At 39.5% G+C, this 14,471-nt stretch overlaps 1 protein-coding gene across 2 annotated transcripts in view; it reads right to left on the minus strand.

Moving 5' to 3' along the window:
- UNC80 (unc-80 subunit of NALCN channel complex) overlaps positions 1-14,471 on the minus strand; it is a 159,903-nt gene that overhangs the window by 106,533 nt on the left and 38,899 nt on the right. Inside the window, exons 15-22 of one of the 2 annotated variants that reach the window (XM_087819609.1) lie at positions 13,239-13,386; positions 10,995-11,143; positions 8,684-8,850; positions 7,841-7,939; positions 5,108-5,322; positions 3,859-3,965; positions 2,408-2,504; positions 276-448 (exon numbers count right to left, since the gene is read on the minus strand). In XM_087819609.1, the coding sequence (XP_087675735.1) occupies positions 276-448; positions 2,408-2,504; positions 3,859-3,965; positions 5,108-5,322; positions 7,841-7,939; positions 8,684-8,850; positions 10,995-11,143; positions 13,239-13,386 (1,155 nt within the window). The remainder of the gene's footprint in view (positions 1-275; positions 449-2,407; positions 2,505-3,858; positions 3,966-5,107; positions 5,323-7,840; positions 7,940-8,683; positions 8,851-10,994; positions 11,144-13,238; positions 13,387-14,471) is intronic. The other variant, XM_087819608.1, reaches the window with a different exon arrangement.

Here is a 14,471-nt window from a genome sequence, read left to right on the forward strand (position 1 = left end):
ACACAAAACAGGTGAAGCAAAGTTTTAACCCAGGCAGTCTGATTCCAAAGCCCTCACACACTTTTAATCATGATGTTATACATTCTACTTCCCCAAACATATTAAGATTTCTCCCCTTTCTTTCTTCTTTCACCTCACCACCTTTCTCCCTGCTTTTGCTACTAATGCTGAGAAAACAAAACCAAACCCCACAGTTGGGGTCAGGAGCAGGGGTTCACACTTTCCTCCGTTAGCAGAACTCATTGGAATGTGACCAAATCTTTCCAACAACTTACAAGATCTAGGGCAGCCGCCAGGATGGATGCATCAGGAATGGTCCCCGGCTCACAGCAGTTCAACAGAAATTGAAAGCGCTTCATGCCTTGTCGGATGGCTCCAAGATTCACCACGTTTTTGCTTTTTCCACCATCTTGGTTGGAAGACATGTGGTCGTCAAAACTGTGGCAACCTGTGGTGGAGGGGTGAGAGTGTAAAGAATCACAGATTTAAAAGGAGCTTAAAAATGGTAACAATGTGTTTTCTGTAGTGTTGGCCTGAAAACATTCTCCCTAACTCCGCCTCCCTCCTCTTTATTATAATGCTGATTTGGACATACCCGGACTTTTGGGAGTTTGGTGACACATGGCATATGTAAATGAGGGGTTTTACATAAGTATTCAAATATAGGGCCTGATCATTTTGCTACCAGGTCTCCCCTTTATTACTTGTGAGAACTCTTGGCATATTTAAAATAATTCTTCCTGTAATCAACAACTAACTTCTATTTTTTATGGAAGATACAATCACTGTGCAATTTCAGACCTGTTACATAAACTGATATCAAGGACAATGTTTTGATATGTCAGTTAAAATGCAAAGAATCGCTGACTATTATAGCCATAAAGGACGTTAGAGGTTAGTCATTTAATTTCAGGATTTCCATACCAGTCTGTGCATCAGAATTATCTAGAATGTTCCTGAATTTCATCTAGACCTTCTGAATCTCTGGAAGCAGAGGGTAAGAATGTGTGCTCTGTAAAGCTCCCAGATGACATGGCCAGCCTGATCCCACACTGTGACAAGAGGTGTGGGAACCACTGATCCTTCCTCTCTTATTTTTCCATAGTTAAGTTGCCTACAAATAAGCATCAGTCTGGAGCTCATTACAATTTAAAATATCATGCCCCATCGCTAGAGATTTTGATTCCATAGGTTGGGGGGAAATGTATATTTTTAATAAATCACTGATTTTGATGCAGAAAGTCTGAGAATTACACATTAAGAAAAAAATGGTACAAGGTATTGTTTTTTGTCATTTTTATCCCAAGTTCTTTTTGGAAAACCTAAATATCTCATGACTTTTCTGCAGCTTCTAGTATATATATTTTTAATTTTTCTTATATAAGATTATTATGTTGAATATCATTTTTAAAACCAGGCCCAAGCTCCTTCTCATGATTCTGAAATGTATTTCTGACACCTAAAAATACACTCCCACTGATTTAGAGCTTGATTTAATTAGTATTCATGCCATTCATTTATAATGTTACCAACTCCTGGTCCTCACTGAGAAGTCACAGATCTGATTTCCAGAAATGGACTTCTCACCCCTTCCGTCAAGAATAGCCTGATTCCTCCCACCTATGGCCCCCATCCCACCTACGCAACACAAAGGCAGATGTATGTACGGTACCTGGGATTTTTTTCTTTTTAAATTTATTTTTACTGTTGAAAGCATTACAGATGTCCCCCGTTCGGTTTTTAAAACACATTAAAAAACATAAAAGATAGATGAGGCAAATATGGCAAATTTTTAATTATTATTGCAAGTGGGTGATGGATATTGAGGATCTGTTGGACCATTCTCTTAAGTTTGGTCTATGTTTGAAAATTTTCATAAGTACAAAAAAATGACTCAAAAAAAAATTAAAATATAATTATCAAAATTTCCCATATTTCATTCCTAATGAGTAGGTCCCCTTTTCAGATGCGAATTCTCCATATTCAAAATTCCATATTCGACACCTTCAGTGTTGTTGTTGTTGTTTTCGGTTAGTGCAGCATATTTTGTATCAATTGCAAAAGGAAGTAGCACAAGAAAAATCTGATAGTAGGAGAAATTCAAAAGACAGAATCTCAAATGGCACAAAGAAGAGGGAAGGGGGTTGGTAATAGAGGGTAAAGGGGGCCAAATATAGGGCGATGGAAGAATACTTGACTTAGGGTGGTAGGCACACAATGAAATACAGAGATCATATATCATAGAAATGTACATTTGAAATGTACATGATCTTGTTAACCAATGTCACCTCAATAAATTTAATAAAAAATAAATCAATGGAAATAGAAAATGGACCATTTTATCTAATCAAATTTTTGTTCTATGTGATGAAAGTTGAATGTAATTCTTAGGCTACATAGCACTTACCAAGACGCTTGAAGAAATTCTCCTCTTCATCTCTTCCATTTTCCATTCCACTCCCAGGGCCACCTTCGGAGAGCTTCACAGCACTGGTAAATTTGACCTGAGAAAAAAGGAAAGTAGTCAGATAACTAAGTTCAATTCTTTGTGTTTATACTAACTCTTGCCTTGAAAAATAAGATGCTGAGAATATGAAGGTTGCTTCAGTTCTTCTGACTTCCACATCTGGTTAGTCATAGTTTATTCCCATGTGCCAGAAAAGACACCACTTATAACTATAGTTTGAAAGAAGATCCTGGTCATAGATTGAAAATGAAATAATCAGACGCTATCAAAATAACTTAGTAAAAAAAAAAATTGAAGTATTTCTAGTTTAATTTTAATTAAGTCCAAACTCAAAACCAGGAACAGAAAGTCATCTTTATCTTTTACAAACAATACCTCAACTGAGATTCAGACCAAAGAGAAAGCAGAATAGAGATTTCAAATCTCTGTCAGTATAAATTTCTTCATAAAGTGCACTGTAATTAGAGTGCAATAACATGGGTTCTTCTAAGAATTAAAATGTGTTCTCAATCTTGCCCTTAAGCCAACAGTTAATCAAACTTTTCAGCAAAACAAGGAGGCTATAGGCCTCACAGATTCTCAAATACTTGACCAATTTTTTAGCATAAAGAATGTGAAAAGTGAATTATAAATATATCTTCTAAATGTCTTAGAATGTTGCTATATTCTTTATATAATTTCAAAATATTACTTTTAAAAAAGATAGAAGAAAACTGGTTTTAGTAAGATCCAAAGAAGAACAAATGTAAGCAAATAATTTGTATTTAAAATATAAATGATCATATACTGAAAATTACAGTAGCCAGGCCATGAATAATTCATAGGAAAAACTCTTAGAGGAAATAGATTTCACTGAGAATCATTACCTTCTCGAAATTGTGCACTACTACATCGCTCAAGAGTATTACAAAGAAGCACTTAATGGGAAAAGTCATCCTAAGTTTCTTTATCTTTTTCAATAAAGAGAATGGTTCAGCTGGTGCAAATAGTGGCAGGAGGATGAGTGGGTGGGTGGGTGTGTGTGTGTGTGTGTGTGTGTGTGTGTGTGTGTGTGTGTAAATTCTTGTAAAGGAGCTTGAGATGTCAGGAATTTTACATGTGTGTTAAAAGTTAAAAATAGCTAAGAAGTAGCACACACATATACACCTATATCTGCATTATAATTTTATCTAAAATTTTTTGTCACACTTTTCCATTTTTCCTTTATGATAGTCTACTAGTAAGACATCTTAGCTTTCATTGCTCATCTAACTCAGTTTCCTAAATTTGTTCAACTTGAAGAGAGTTTCTTCAACTCTCTTTGGCCCCTCCAGGCGTTCAGCATTTCTCAGCCCTGACAATTTTAAATCAGTGACTCCAACATCCTCTCACAGAAGTCATGCTCTATGTACCTTGGAACTTTGCCTGATGAAAGACAGGCGGTCCACAGAACTGATGTCCAGGAGGTCTTCCACGCCATCTGCCAGGCCTGAGAGGGAGGATCGCTTCAACCAGTTTCCTATTAATAATTAAAAAAAAAAAAATCTGACCATTATAGCATTTTCTCACCAATGGGTTAAACAGAAATGCCAGCATGTACCCAACAAGCAATGAAAGTTACATGGCTTGATGTAAACAGAAGCGAAAAGAAATTGTTTCCAATGCACATGCTTTAAATGTTCAGTGTTGGACTATGAACTTACATGACCAAGTAAGACCAGGACAAAAAGAACCTAAACCTCTTAGATAAATAAAAACCACAATATATCCCATTCTCCTTGACATCTTTCATATCTCCCAGTAAGTCCTGTTGATTTTCCATCCAAGTACCTCTCAAATCTGACCACGTCTTTCTGTCTACCTGGTCACCACCCAGTCCAAGCTACCATTCCTTATACCTGGAACATGATCTCTTTTATCCACTCAGGCTCCCTCCAATCTGTTTTCCATGCTGTGATCGTTTAGAAAAAGCCTACCTGCTCATGTTACTCCTCTTCAACATCCCACCCAGGCTATGTAGAGTTGTAGGATATATAGTCCAACTGACCTGCATGCTCTGGCCCCTGACACTCTACCAGAGTCATACAGCCCCTCTCCTCTTTGTCTCAGCTCTTCCATTTCCCTTCCTCCTAATATTTTTGCCCACTTTACTGCTACCACCTAGAGTGCTCGCCTTCCTCCTTCCCTTAAATATCCTGCAGATCTTAACGTAACCTCCTTCAAGAAACCTTCTCTGATTCCTGCCAGCCCCAGCCCCCCTCACTTAGGTCAGGTCTTGTAGCATGCGTTTATGCACGGTGTATACCTCCTTTATAAAATCCATAGTTTGCAACTACACTTAGTTGTATGATTATCTGCTTTAGTGACTGTCATCCCTACTAGATTGCAAGTTCTGCAAAATTGGGCATTGTGTAATTTTGCTCACCATTTAATCCCTGATACCTAACATAATATTTGCATGCTGTAGAAGCACATAGTAGGAGTCTGAGAAATATCTGTTTAAAAAAAGAATGAATAAATGAATGAATGAATGTGGCAGCCTCGGCCTTTGACTTGAAGGCTTTCCCTTTCTCCATCCTACCATGCATTGCTGTTTTGATTATGAGTTTATTTGAGGGCATGGAAGGGAATAAGAGAATCCATAAATAAATACAGACATACTTTTACCTATGGGGAGCTTAAGCTTCTTCCGCAGGGAAATTCTACGGGATCGCGAGCGGGCGCGCCGGTCAGAGGTGTTCCCTGAATGGGCAGTGGTGCATTCTGAGGTGTCCTGCTCAGACTGGCTGCTGGTGTCACTTGCTGCACTCTGGGATTTGAACATCTTGCGCCAGAAATCTTTCCGCCCCAGGTTGCCCCCTTGCATTTGTTCATCGCTGAAAGCAAGCAGAGGTGAGAATGAAACATCTGATACACTTTGTGAAATTCTCTTAAATTTCTTTCAACCCCCTGCCAATGGCACGTAGGCAACTCATGCAGAATTTATCTTTGAAGGGCTGGGATTTGGAAAGAGTGGGAGTGGAAGGAGAAAGACCAAGGTTGACTATCTGGGCTCTTCTTGAAAACAGTCATGTCTCAGCTGTCAACTTGAAGTAATTTTTTTCAACCTTAATAAAAAGACTAAATATCATTGCAGGTATTAGTCTGCAGGTGTGAGTCATAATAGCAGAAGCACTTACAGTGTCAGTAAATATTTAACTGCTTTTGGAAGTTTCCTGAGGCATGTGCAGTACTGTGTCTTACTCTCCACCCCCACTTCACCATAGTATGATTCTTGACAGTAAAAACTCACAAAAAATACTTGAATAAATGAATAAATGAAATGTAATTACCACACCCAGGGAACACACCATCCCACAATTGTTCACTAAATTATTTTCCCAGTGCCTAATTACTTAGCTTTCTCAAGTCAAAGAAACTTAAGTAAGGTTTAAAAGTTAAAATTTTAGTCCAACTTAGAAAACAAATGGGAACATCTACAAAGAGATTTTTGACTCCTCAGTTGTTTTTTTTATAAAATGATCACAGCGCATGAAGCATTTCTCACCTTTGGGGAATGTACTCTTTCTTTGGGGAAGAGTATGAGCCTACATGGCCTGAGTGGGAAAACATTCAAGGAGGCTATCGTTTATCAGCTTTCTCAATAAAATGCTACACCAGCTTTGTCCAATGAGTGCGTATCAATAATGAGTTTCAGAGAAAGGAGCATATGAAACTGTTTTTAATATTACTCAGTTAATGTGACTTTTATTTAAAGAGGGAGAGAAGAGAAAGGTAAGAAGGGGAGGGAAGGGGAAGAGAGAAAAAGAGAAGATAAAGGTGCCCACCTTTCTCCAACGCTAAACAGAAGCATTAGGCATGCCCATCCCCTGGGCCCACTCAGGTCAGGGAAAAGTTCCACATTTGACATTCTATGATGTCCCTTCCAGTGGAAATTTTTATGTAGAGTCTATTAAGACATGTATCTTTATTTAGAGGAAAGGACAGACAGGTGCTAAATGCTGAGAAATCAGGTGGGGTTTACAGAATACTGAAGGGTAATATTTTGCAACCTAGAAAACTAAATTACCTATGAAGATAAATGATTTTATTTTTTAAATCCAATCTGCTATTAGGTCATTCTTACCAGATTAGGTCAATAGTTGCTTAGTGTTATTTGGGGGGAAAGTCCTGCTTTTTAGGACAGATTCTGTGGGTAAGGACTTTTAACTAGTCTTGTGGTTATTCAGCTATAAAACTTTGCCATTCATGTTAATTTTATTTTTCTTTTAAAGCTTATGTTTGGGTTTTTACCATGTCCTTGAAGAATTCCTTAAAGGAAAACCTAAAACTCAATTTTGAGAAAGTTATTGAAAACAAAGGTTTAATGGTAATTTGTCAGTTCCATCTTTTCATTGGCTGATTATCATTCAATCATTTATTCATTCATTCAAATATATATGAAGTGCTTACCCTGGGCCAAACCCCATCGAGGCATTGGGGCTATAATGATACGCAAAAACTCACATGGTCCCTAGACCTATAGAGTTGATTTACCTTCTTACATTTCTCTACTCACTTAGAGACAATCTCTAAGATTTTTCAAGGGCTATAAGAACTGTGAGGGGTTTTTGTTCCTTGAAGGTTTTGCTTGCTTGCTGTGGAATATTACCAAGGCCCGATTTGATGACTAATACCTTTGACTATGGAGAGAGGATACCATAAAGCTACAGGCAATACTTGCAGAATTTCTGAAAGGATCATCATTTAATACTAAATCAGGGTTCTGGGAAGTAAAATGATGTCCCTAAAATGACCTACATATTTTAAATATTGATCCTGCCACTTGTGTAAGTAGTCCTCGAAAGAAGAATTAATGTGCCCTGGCCAGTGTGGCTCAGCTGGTGGGGGTGTCATCCTGTACACAGAAAGGTAGAGGGTTGGATTCCTGGTCAGGGCACATGCCTGACTTGCAGGTTTGTTCCCAGTCCCAGTTGTGGGAGGCAGCCAATCTCTCTCTCTCACATCCCCTCTCTCTAAAAATCAATGAAAATGTCCTCAGGTGGGGATTAAAACCAAAAAAAGAATTAATGCAAATGCGCCTAGGCTGTTTACTTGGTGTCTACAGTAATCCTCACATTTTTGGGGGACACTAATTTCAAGATGCTCTTTTGATTTTGCCATTATGAAAAGTAGAGATAAGCTGCTATCAGAAGCTTCCTGTAGGCACGGGGTTGGTTATTTGTGATTTGAACTTGTGGAGATTTGTGGCTTTGGGAATGAAAAGTAAAGGGTGGAAGCAAGGCAAAGTTCAAAACAACAAAAAACAAATGGCAGCAGTTTGGAAAACAGAATTTCTTCCCATGGGAAGTGCTCAGCCCACACTACATTGGACACAAAACCAATGCTACTTACTGCTCCGGAGTCTGCGAGGGTCGACCAGATATGAAGCTGCGACATTCCTCAGGTGCAGAGGACACTTGGCCTTTATCCACAACGCTTCCTGCCTCTGACCTATGCAAATGGTCATTCCAGCAATCACAACAGAGCAGGACACCGCTTCTCGATATTTCACACACTTCATAGCACTCTGCCCTGGACCAGCTATATGGCTTGCAAACCCCATGCCAACAGTCTGTGCTGGGGTGGAACAGACATCCTCTCATTGGCGCATGACCTAGCTACCTTATAGCCTAAGAAAACCACCACTATTGCTAATAGAGTCACTAACTGCAAGCAGGATTTTAAGTTTAGTACTTTCCTTTAATCTTCGTAAGTGGCATTCCTTATAAAATAGGCACACAAAAAATTATGTTTACTAGAAATAAAAACAACAGGCCACTGCTCAGCCATTTGTCTTTTGTCATGTTAAAAAATATTACTTAACTGCACAGGATGATAGGGTAGCAGTAATTGCTTTTCCTTTCTGAACAAAAATCTATACTATCTATAGAAGAAACGAAAACACAGATTAAATTTTACCATATAGCTAAGAGCTATGAAGTGCAGTTCAAGTGTATTAATGCTTGGGATCAACTGAGCTCTGGTTCACACAGAGACAGGACTTGTTTGGTGGTAAACTCGTTCCTTTTCTAAGCTGCAGATGGACCACCAGCAGCCATACCACTTGTGCAAGATAGTTCTACGATCCCTGCATTGGAGCTTCACGCTGTCAGGAACCACATGGATAGGGCAACAGAAGATTGTATTCTACAGACACAGGCGGGCACTAATATTCAGAGAGCTCAAGCTTCCAACCTTTTACTGCCCACAGGCTTAGATTCTGGTTCATTCTCCTCCACCTTTTTCCCTGGTGCCAGCTTCTCTGCACTGTCAAGTAAAGCGCTGAGGGCCACTCTCCTGAAGACATTCCCATGAGCCTCTTTGATAAACTGGACCAGCTGACGGATGTCACAATACAGCCCCTATTTGGAAGCAAGAAGGGAAGTGTGGGGAAAGAAAGATAGTTGTGTGATTGTATAGTTTTCATAGCAAAAGGGGACGAAGGTAATTCTTTGAGTTTAGATGAGCACTGGAATAATAAAGGGAAGACAATCTCCTATGATGAAATCAATAGTATAATGCCTCTCCTTTGTTCCTGTGGCTACATTACCAAGAACCTTGTCTGTCATTCTAGCTCATGTTCAGAAAGTTGGCTGTATCATTAGAAAAACATTAATTTACACTTTTAACCACTGGATTCCCAAGCTTTAATTTTGCTCTTAATTGTGACTTCTGAAGAGATGCTTGCCAAGAAATGCAATCAGAATTTTGTTTATAGCAGAGATTTCAGTCCCTGGTCAGCTTCTCCAAATTTTCTCCATCATTGTGATAAAATTGCTGAATCCTGTGTACTTTCTGATGGAATCTCACATTCAAGGATGATGCACTTTGCTGAACAGATTCAACAAATACCATGTATTTGTAGCCCATTTGAACATGAACTTGACTATGAACTTAAGATGACGCAGGGTTATTAAAACCAATATATTGGTGATTCAATATTTAAAAAGATATGCAGGCCTTTTGGGGAGGGGAGATGAAGCTTTGCACTCAGCATTCCCCCTCTCCTTCCTTCTTTAAGAAGGCAGTTACTGTATTTTTTGTCTTAGGAGAAGTTCATGGCAAAGCAGAACACAGAAGCCTAAAAACCACTTACCTTGATAGCTTTGGGTTTCAAAACCTAAGATCAATGGGACAGTTACGCTCATGATCTTTAGAAAAGCTGAAGGAAGAGCCACTAAGTAAAAACATGGAGTGTCCTTTTAATCCTGTGGGCAGCAAAGCCCTGTGCCTTCACTCTGCTCTTTGGTAACCGCTCCAAGAAGGGGTAAGGCCCCAAAGAGCAAGGGTTCCAAACTCTCCAGAGTGCCCAGACCTGAACATGCAGAGAAAGTTCTATGTGAAACAGTCGGTGTGAACTGATGATTGAAACCCATGAAGCTTCCTAGGCACTAGGTCCTACCTACAACTTGCACCACCGTATAAGATGGGGAAACCCAAGGATGACAGATTCAACTTCCCCCCATTCTGGTGGAAGAGTGGTTCAAAGTCAAACTGAAGATGATTTAAAGAAAATGAAGAAATTCAGTATTTCTGCATTTCTGTATGTGAATTTTGTGTGCTATGATGTATAAGAGCTCTCATGTATTGTAATCAACTTGTCGAGTTTCTTCTTCCTTTGATCAGATTGAATACGTGGGTGGTGTCCACGTTATTCTCAAGCTTCAAGGACCTTGCTGGCGTGGCTCCAACAACCAGCAAAATTAAACTCCCTTTGGTTTGGGGCTTTATTCTGTTTATCTCAAGATAAGTGAATAGTTTCAATTACTTAGAATAGCTTAAAATAATTTCCTCGATTTCTCAGATAGTATCCGTATGTGTAAATGGGCTGCTTTCTACGTAGGAGTCATAATATCTCACAGATTGGTAAGATAGAGAAACATCCTTTACTCCCTAGAAGGACCTGAATTCTTCTCTTCCCATCACACTTGTCAGCCTGAACGTACATTTCAGTATCCCAAGCCACAATCTCCTTGGTAGCAATTGAGCATTAACCTTTAATAGCCTGGCTTACTCTACTTGTGGCTTCGGTGGTTTAATTAACACAGTCATTTATGCAGAGTAGCTAAAATATTACAGCCTTCCATAAAAAAAAAAAAAAAAAAAAAACACAACAAAAAAAAACCCACAACAATTCCCACAGCATATCTGCATTAATTTTTGAAGTAAGTATGGTTTTGAAAGATGCTTGGTATAACACTCTTTACTATTTCATGAGCTAACATGCTATGCTCCAGCACTTCTTTCTGAGGGGCTCAAAGTACTTTGCAACTATTAAACCAACCACCACAGAACCTGACCTCTGAGACCAAAGAGGAAGAGAAGTCCATTTACAGGAGCAATAAGGAGGAGAAACGTGTTGCTGAGGTTCCACCGTGAGTTACCGGTAACATTGGAAAAATAGATATTTTAGCCTTCAACCGCTCTTTCTCATGGTCATGATGGGAGAACTTTCCCCCAAGGAGAGATGGAGAACTCCTGTGGGGAGAAAAGGTGAGCTTCTCACCAGATTCTCAGGGCTGTGCAGTTCATGGGTGGTTGAAGCGCAGCGTGTGATGAGGGATTTAAACATGGCACTGACGATAATGCCTTCCACATTTTGGGCTGTGGATTTGTTGTCCACCGTGGTGAAGTTATTTCCAAAACCAGCCTTGTCTGGAATGCAAAGGCACCAATTAAAGGCAGTTTCCATCAAGCCACACAGTTTAAAAAAGTAAAGAAGTACTTGGCCCCTAGGAATTAATGAAGGGCTACACAGACTATCCAGACAGAGGGTTAAAGATGCCCCTGGTTTAGTAACCTTTCCATGAACTTGGAGATAAACAACCCATAGTCCCCTTCAGAGTCTTTATTATGACATACTCCATCATTTTGTGGAGTGCTTTCAATGATAAATCTTAGCAAGGAAAAGAGACTCAACTGTTGACCCTAAGAAAGACTTTTAGATCTAGAGTAGTTTTTAAATCAGTGATCACTTAAAAAAAAAAAAAAAGAGATCTACTAAAGAGTCCCTCATTGGAGAAAGAATTTATTAGATTCAGTCTTTTTGGTGGTGAGGAATACTGACTCCCAGTGGAAATCATTAGGTTTGTCAGAAGTAGAGTGAGGTGAGGCCAGCCAGGCGAGTTGGGCAGGGGGAGGGAAGGAGGGCCCTGGAAGGAATTCATGCAGGCACTGGAAACAAAGGGGATACTGAGTCCTGCCAAGAGCTGCAAAGGAATTCCAGCAGCTTCTTGTTCCCAGGGATGCTTTGGGCATACAGAGAAGAAAAATGTACAACCTCCCTCACAGGTACCCCTTTCTAACTCATTTACATGTGAAATGCCAGTGAATGAGGCCATCACCCTCTGTGGCCTTTTATGCGAATTTTTCATGTATTCATGGACTTTTGTAGGGGATACATCAGGTATTTCAGGGTTTGCCTGAAGATTCCTCCTGGCTTGGGAACCACCTGCGGACTGTGGGCTGTAGGAGCAGGGTGTGTGTATCTCCAAGACTGGTCAGATAGAGACCTGTGTGTCCGACTGGCTCATTCACGGTGAGCTATTTCCATTTCTCAAGAATCCCAGGAGGAATTCACCACCTTGAAGTAATACAATTTATTATCAACCTCTTACTTTCTGTGTCAATTGGCAAGGCATGACCTCTAGATTTTACATTAGAATCAAATGATTCAGTCTATGTTTATAGTTTATATCTCCAATAACATAAGAAAGATAAAAAATAGTTTGTAATCAAAATTTCTCTTGCAGTCTCAACCACAATTCTCACTTATTTCTTTTTTTTCTTTTAGTTTGTAATGTGCTTGGCTTAAAACAGCTTTGATAACATACATTATTCCAAGGGTTCTTCAGAGGAACAATATTTTCTTTTAATGTGATAACCAAATAGTATAGCCTGGTATACAAACCAAACACTGCTTCTAAATCCATCAACTATCTTCATTATAAATTGATCAACTACTAATATGAATATCTTATAAAATAATAAAACCTTGTACTAAGAAGTTATTTCCTCCCAGGCTCTAATTTAAAAGTATATTTTACTCAACCTGGCTTCACACATCACTTTCATTTCATTACTGTATTTGCATTCAGGTGGTATTAAAGGTGTTTGGTTTATTATGGATGCACTTGGTGTTCACTGGTCTCCCCTACAACACAGGCCTCTATACTGGAGTTGTCCTAAGCCACGAAGTTAAAATACAAATAAAATATTGGGGGCTTGTCTATAGATCTATTTTGCCTGTTGTTTTTTGAACTCAGTATATGTGTATGTGTATGTATGTATTAAAATTATGTTACTACTATATTTATATATTTTTCTTGTCTGTTTTATTTTGTGAAAAAAATCTCCAGGCACTGTGGCTAATACATAACAGGGATTCATTTCACATGACTATCTGTGAATGTATTTCCTTGTTCCTTGATCTCTGCCTCAGCTGTCACACAACAGAAGGTCATATGGGAGAGAGGAATGGTAGTGCAAGGGTTGAGGGCTAACGGTGAGGGTGCCACAGTTTTACCAAATTCCCATTTGCTGAGGTAAGCTGTCCTCAGAAAGGCTCCAAAATGTGTCACCAAAGATGATGTACAGGCTTCTCTTGTATATACTATTACACACACACACACACACACCCCCCTCTTTGTCTACATTCTATCCCCTCAAATCTCATGTGCCTCTGAAATGCCACCTGCTTCACCTCACAGTGACTTCTCCTAGAACTTGAACTTGGTTCAGCACTACTTACTGTCAGTGACTGGCTCCATACAAAATCCTAGCAAAGCATGCAAGAAGTCCACTACATTATTGAGGGAGTCCTTGTTCACATAGTCCCTCATGGTTTGTCGGAACTGCATCTTATCTAGCTTGTACAGCTTAGTGAGGCAGTTCTGGGCCTGCAATGAAGGAAGAAAAGTGAAAAAGTCACAGGTACCAGCTTGAGCTAAGGATACCATTAGCCCGAGACAGAAGCCTTCAGAAGGCAAAGGCTCCTATCCATCCCTGCTGGCTGGTGGTGGCCAGCCCTGCCAGCCCCTCTTGTCTGAGTAAGAAGTGGGCAGAGGCAGGCTGAGCAGTCCAAGGGCATTTACTTTGAGGTGGGCTGCTCCAGGAAAAACCCAAAGCTAAGGTCTAATGCTGGTGCCAGAGGGAGTTCAGTATTTCCACCAAGATCGAGATTTTAAGGTCTCAATGAAGAAAGCCAGAGTGTAAAATTTAGGTAGGTGGCAGGATTGGGAATCTAGGGTTAGAAAAATTCACAGGCTTTGTGCAATGGTAAGAAGCATGCCACTCTCAAGCTCAGCTATTCTGAGCTTAAGTAGATTTAACAGAGAGAGGTGTGAGGAATGTAGGAATTGGTTATCCAGTGCCCTTTTATTTGGCCAGGAGGGACAGATCCTTGAAACATGAAAGAGGCTTAAAATAAAGGCAAGTCTGGTTTGTTTACTTGTGTGTCTGCCTTTGAATGTGAAAGTTCGGTGTTAAAAGTTGGCCTTATGGATATGAAAAACAAGTGACCACTGCCTCGGCCCAGCTACTCGAAATTATATTTCTTATGATCCAGCAAATAATTTTGCCATCTGGCCAAGGGAATGAAGATAATCCCCACCAACAGAACAAATAAAGTCATAGTCATCAGCTGCAGAAGGCTACTGACAGAATGCACTGATGCTACCTGGGACCATAAGGGGGTCTCCTGCCCTCTCCTATTGAGAGAAATATCACAGGAGAAAATTTCAGTTATATCACCATTTTGACAAATCAAGGCTCAGAGAAAGATTCTTGAAAATGTTAGGAGGAAAATGAAAGATTCTAAAAGGCTGAAACTATGAATTAGCAATAGGCTTCATGCTATGACCTTATATAATAATCTCTCCATGTATCACAAAGTCAGGTGGGTAGATTTTTTTTCTTCCTTTACTGGGTTCTAGAACTTTAGGAAATTAGGGGTTTTATTTCAAGGAAGTTACTGGTTGCTAGA

This window comes from Miniopterus natalensis, chromosome 8 (genome assembly GCF_054644295.1).
Source record: "Miniopterus natalensis isolate mMinNat1 chromosome 8, mMinNat1.hap1, whole genome shotgun sequence".
In the NCBI taxonomy this organism is placed as follows: Eukaryota; Metazoa; Chordata; class Mammalia; order Chiroptera; family Miniopteridae; genus Miniopterus; species Miniopterus natalensis.